The sequence below is a fragment of the Nanorana parkeri genome, unplaced genomic scaffold (assembly GCF_000935625.1).
Source record: "Nanorana parkeri isolate BGI_ZX_2015 unplaced genomic scaffold, ASM93562v1 scaffold1354, whole genome shotgun sequence".
NCBI classification, from domain to species: domain Eukaryota; kingdom Metazoa; phylum Chordata; class Amphibia; order Anura; family Dicroglossidae; genus Nanorana; species Nanorana parkeri.
The window spans coordinates 264,536-270,481 of record NW_017307622.1 but is presented as its reverse complement, the minus strand read 5'-3'; the positions used below and the strand labels follow the sequence as shown (position 1 = coordinate 270,481).

Sequence of the window (5,946 nt, the reverse complement as noted above, 5' to 3'; positions counted from 1 at the left end):
ATGCTGAGATCCCCCCAGGGGTGAATAGTGTTGGTGTCACCGGCCTTCCCTGATGAGGTCATGGCTTTCATTTACCACGAGCCAACTGCAAACCCGAACAGCCACACAAGTAAACAGTAGTGGTCGGCGCTTCTGCCTTGCAGCACTGGGGGTCCCCGGTTCAAATCCCAGCCAGGGTCACTATCTGCAAGGAGTTTGCATGCTCTCCCTGCGCTTGCGTGGGTTTCCTCCGGGCACTCCGGTTTCCTCCCACACTCCAAAGACACGCTGGAAGGTTAATTGGCTCCTCTCTAAGTTGGCCCTCTATGTATGCGTGTGATGATAGGGACCTTAGATTGTAAGCTCCTTGAGGTGTAGGGACTGATGTGAATGTGCAACTATGTAAAGCGCCGCGTAAATTGTCGGCGCTCTATAAATACCTGTTATATATATATATATATAATGACCAAGCTCTGCTGTGATGCAGTGGGTGGGGCAAGAGGCGTGGCCAGGGAAATCTCAGCATCGACTTTTGCTGTTCTCAAGGTTCTCATTCATCCAGGTCATGGTAGATCTGGACTTGCTGTATTTGAAGACGTTCGGCTGGTCATGCGACTCGCTTTTCTCAGCTCAGGATTGAGAAAGCTGGTTGGATGACCAGCGAAATGTCTTCAAATACAGCAAGTCCAGATGCCTTGATTTTATTTATTTTTTTGTTACAGGTCAACCATGTCATCAAAAAACAAATACTAAAAGGTTCCATTGCCTTCAGAACCCGAGGGGAGTAGTGCAATGGAATCCTCAATGGTCACACAGCTACATGTACTCGGGGGGTCACTCTCCAGTATATCTAAAGCCAACAACCCCCCCAACAGTCATGTAAAAAAAAAAGTGCACACTCACCTCATAGTTCTAGCCGACCTGTGACAATGAAACTGTAACAGGTCGGCTCAGTAGATCGGGAGGTGAGCGTACACATACCGGCGTTCGCTCCCCTCTCGATCCTGTCACGGCTCTCTGCCCTGACAGGGGGCGGGTATAGCTGGCTCTGTCTCTAGATAGGCAGAGCCAGCTGTCAGTCACGCAGCTGGGCGGATCTTGACATCGATGTCGGGATCCGCTCCGGCGTCTCAGTATATCGCGAGCTGTAGCTCCCTATATACTGAGCTTAGGGTGACGGGAGGACGCTAGTTTGGGTCCTCCCGTTACCCTAAGGAGAACTATGGGGGAAAGCCTTAACCCCATAGTTCTCCTTTAAGCCTCAAGCGGTCCTTGTGACCACCAGACAATCGAATTACATAGAATGGGCCCAATAAACCATTGCTGGTGCAGAGAAATTGCAACAAGGAGAACTATGGGGAAAAGCCTTAACCCCATAGTTCTCCTTTAAAACTACGAGCGCGTCTTGTTATTTCATCGATTTACCGATTCACCCCACTCCGAAAACCATCACACCCCACCTCACCCGGCCTCTTACCCGAGCGTCGTAGTTCAGGACGAATGGCGGAATTTCAATCTGGTCAGGCGGGATGGCGGTAAAGAGCTGGTGCAGGCTTTCCACTTGGTGGACTCGGTCCTTCAGTCCGGACACGGTGAAGGTGGTGAAGAACCAGGTGGAGACCTGAAAGGGTTTAAAAAATAAAAATAAAATCAGAGTCACTGCAGTAGGATTATGAAAGGGTGGGCTAGGTACTTGGGGTGGTGAAGGTACTTGGGGTGGTGAAGGTACTTGGGGTGGTGAAGGTACTTGGGGTGGTGAAGGTACTTGTTAAAGTGTTCTATGACCTGGAGATTGGAAGACCACAAGCACCATTCAGATTTAAAGGCGAACTATGGGGTTAAGGCTTTTCCCCATAGTTCTCCTTAGGGTAACGGGAGGACACAAACTAGCGTCCTCCCGTCACCCTAAGCTCAGTATATAGGGAGCTACAGCTCGCGGTATACTGAGACCATTGCATCGGGGACGGATTGTGCCGGGATCCGCCCAGCTGCGTGAGTGACAGCTGGCTCTCCCTATCTAGAGGCAGAGCCAGCTGTACCCGCCCCCTCCCCCGTTCCGCCAGTCAGCGCTGGAGGATCGGAGAGGGGAGGGGGGAATCCAGTAGGGCTGCAACAACTAATCGACATAATCGATTATAATCGAATATTGAAAAAGTTGTCAACTTTTTCAATCATCGATTAAATCGGCTTCCGATTGGTTGGCCGTTTACGGCTTGGATCTTGACATCGATGTCGGGATCCGCTCCGGCGTCTCAGTATATCGCGAGCTGTAGCTCCCTATATACTGAGCTTAGGGTGACGGGAGGACGCTAGTTTGGGTCCTCCCGTTACCCTAAGGAGAACTATGGGGGAAAGCCTTAACCCCATAGTTCTCCTTTAAGCCTCAAGCGGTCCTTGTGACCACCAGACAATCGAATTACATAGAATGGGCCCAATAAACCATTGCTGGTGCAGAGAAATTGCAACAAGGAGAACTATGGGGAAAAGCCTTAACCCCATAGTTCTCCTTTAAAACTACGAGCGCGTCTTGTTATTTCATCGATTTACCGATTCACCCCACTCCGAAAACCATCACACCCCACCTCACCCGGCCTCTTACCCGAGCGTCGTAGTTCAGGACGAATGGCGGAATTTCAATCTGGTCAGGCGGGATGGCGGTAAAGAGCTGGTGCAGGCTTTCCACTTGGTGGACTCGGTCCTTCAGTCCGGACACGGTGAAGGTGGTGAAGAACCAGGTGGAGACCTGAAAGGGTTTAAAAAATAAAAATAAAATCAGAGTCACTGCAGTAGTATTAAGAAAGGGTGGGCTAGGTACTTGGGGTGGTGAAGGTACTTGGGGTGGTGAAGGTACTTGGGGTGGTGAAGGTACTTGGGGTGGTGAAGGTACTTGGGGTGGTGAAGGTACTTGTTAAAGTGTTCTATGACCTGGAGATTGGAAGACCACAAGCACCATTCAGATTTAAAGGCGAACTATGGGGTTAAGGCTTTTCCCCATAGTTCTCCTTAGGGTAACGGGAGGACACAAACTAGCGTCCTCCCGTCACCCTAAGCTCAGTATATAGGGAGCTACAGCTCGCGGTATACTGAGACCATTGCATCGGGGACTCCCCGAAGCCTCCGCCTCCTCTTATTACATTCTAGGATCCAGCGATCGCAGCCGTTTTCCTTTAAAGCCACGTTTCCAAGGTCGGTGGAGCTGCCAGCAGAGCGGGGCTGGATCATCGCGGTTTTGGGAGAGTGCCGCTACGTCAGATTTATCTATTTATTTAAAAAAAGGTGGGAGAGCTGCCAGGTCAGGAAAATGTTCCGTTTTATTTCTTGGCCAGGAAAGGCTGCGATTTAACTTTTCATCGTTGGAATAACATTATCAAGGTTCTCATAAAATATCCCGAAACACGCACACACAAAAAACTAAGACGCGGCCTACATCTGCGCCGCACGGTTCTACCGCTGCGGCAGCTGCAACGTTTCTCCGAGGGCCTCAGGAACCAAAATTGTCCTGCAGCAGTTCATCCCGAGTCAGAAGCAGAAAAGGAATATGGAAGATCTGCGCATCAGAAACAATGCTTTTCGACAACGTCACAGGTCCCAGAGCTGCTGTCACTCAAGCTGTGAAGAGCTGGGTGGGTGGCATGTCTGCGACAAACTGACCACATGGACTACAGGCGCGCCGCACTCAGGTCATGGAGCTTTCCTCGTCAGGAAGCAAGGACGCAAATCGACTACACTAGGCGCTGTAGGCAGGGCCGGTGGTGCCACTAGGCGAACTAGGCAGCCGCCTAGGGTGCACTGCTGCCTAGGGCGCAGCCTCGAACACTCACCTCCCTTACGGTGCCCCCCTCTATTTCAAATTGTAAAAGCCAATAGCAGGCTGGCTATGGCATCCTCCCACTAAGCAGAAGAACAGAACTTAGAGACAACTTTCTCTCTAAGATCCCCTCCTCTGCTCAGTGGGCGGGGTTTCAATAGCCAGTCTGCTATGAGCTATATCAAATTAAAATAGCCAATAGCAGTCTGGCTATTGCTCCCGGCTGCTTACATCCACCCGTCGCCTGCGGAAGCTAGCCAGCAGGAGAACGGGGCCGCGCCAGGGAGATTGGGGTGCAAGTCCAGCACCGGCCCTGGCTGTAGAGCTCCATCTCCAACCCCTATATCAGGGGTAGGCAACCTCAGCACTCCCGGTGTTGTGGAACTACAAGAGTGTTAAGCTTGCCTACCGCTGCCCTATATCATTGTGAGTCCTGCTAGTAACATTGTGGTCAGAGAAAGGAAGGGAGGGCAGAGAAAGGAAGGGAGGGCAGAGAAAGGAAGGGAGGACAGAGAAAGGAAGGGAGGGGAGAGAGAAAGGAAGGAGGCCAGAGAAAGGAAGGAGGACAGAGAAAGGAAGGGGGACAGAGAAAGGAAGGAGGTCAGAGAAAGGAAGGAGGACAGAGAAAGGAAGGAGGGCAGAGGGCACAGACTTCTGGCTGCCAGGTGCAGAAGACATTGAGAAAGGCTGTAGCCAGGGATGTCTCTATAATGAGGCAAGTAAAGATAGTAGTCACCAGCACTCACTTGTAATGTGTAAAAAAGATAGCACTTTTATTGATACGTCACATGCGTCAAGAAGCCAATGTTTCGGGGCCGGGCAGGGTCCCTTCATCAGGGCGACATTGTGACTGATGAAGGGACCCAGCAAAGTTTTCCCGGCACACTCACCAGGCGGCATGCAAAAAAACCTGTCTCACCACTAAGGTTAAAAAAAGAGGTCCTAGATACACGTCTTCTGCAGAAAATGTGAAAGCCGCACAGCCGCGCCAAGGCACCTCTATATAGTGCGGTCCTAACTCTAACCTATGAGTGTCTCCATCTTGGAGCACATGGGGGCAGAAGATAGAATTGGGTGCAGGTTTGTCAGGAGGAAGCCCGACCTCCCTTAAAGGCACAGGGACGCACAAGGGATCCCGCACATCACAAGGCAGCTGAGACCCCCCCATGCATCACTGAGTGCGCTTGCCATTTGTTTTGCTTGACTGATGAAGGGACCCTGCACGGCCCCGAAACGTTGGCTTCTTGACGCATGTGACGTATAAATAAAAGTGCTATCTTTTTTGCACATTACAAGTGAGTGCTAGTCACTACTATTTTTATTTGGATTGTTACACGGCGCCATCGGTGTCATCATTTTGAGCACCAACGGATATTTAATTTGGTTCAAGCGCTGTATGGTGTGCAGGTGATTCTCTAACTCAGGCGGCATCTCATTGGGTCACATGTGAGAGGGCAGCAGGTAAGCGTGCCTGCCCCCTTTCCAGCCAGTGCTATAGGTCTCCAATAGCATCCCGGCCAGCTCACAGATGTCACTGCCAAGAGCAACTTGTATTGGCAGCAGCCCCCTCCCAGTATTGTACACTGCCAGCACCCCCAACCAAATCCCCCTCCCCACCCCTGGCCTGAGACGGTGAAAGGTGCAGTGGCTGCAGCACTGGAACAGACTGATAGTGGGACACATGGGTTGCCAGAGAAGAGTAGTGGAAATGCTGCTTAGTCAACATGGGCTAAAATCCCAGTGGCTAGATGTGCCACGCTTATAGAGACGTACCCCAAGAGACCTGCAGCTGTAATTGGCTCTACAAAGTATTGACTTTGGAAGGGGGGTGAATAGTTATGCACGCTCAAGTTTTCTGGGGGTCTTTTTGTCTTATTTCTTGTTTGTATCCCAATAAAAAATACTTTGCATCTTCAAAGTAGTAGGCATGTTGTGTAAATCAAATGATAACACCCCCCCCATACAATCCATTTTAATTGCAGGTGGTAATGCAACAAAATAGCCAAGGGGGTGAATACTTTTGCAAGCACTGCATGTTTTGCTGTAACATGGTCATTTGTGAGATTCCCTGTGAATATCAAATAGGTTGTTGGTGATACATTCACACACCCTCTACAGCATCACTTCACTGCCAGGTTCTTCACCTTCAGTAGCTAAAA

At 50.5% G+C, this 5,946-nt stretch overlaps 1 protein-coding gene across 2 annotated transcripts in view; it reads right to left on the bottom strand.

Annotated features, from left to right (window-relative positions):
• GDAP2 (ganglioside induced differentiation associated protein 2) overlaps nt 1-5,946 on the bottom strand; it is a 44,543-nt gene that overhangs the window by 3,238 nt on the left and 35,359 nt on the right. For both annotated transcript variants that reach the window (XM_018569554.1, XM_018569553.1), the window contains exon 13: nt 2,579-2,722. In XM_018569554.1, the coding sequence (XP_018425056.1) occupies nt 2,579-2,722 (144 nt within the window). The remainder of the gene's footprint in view (nt 1-2,578; nt 2,723-5,946) is intronic.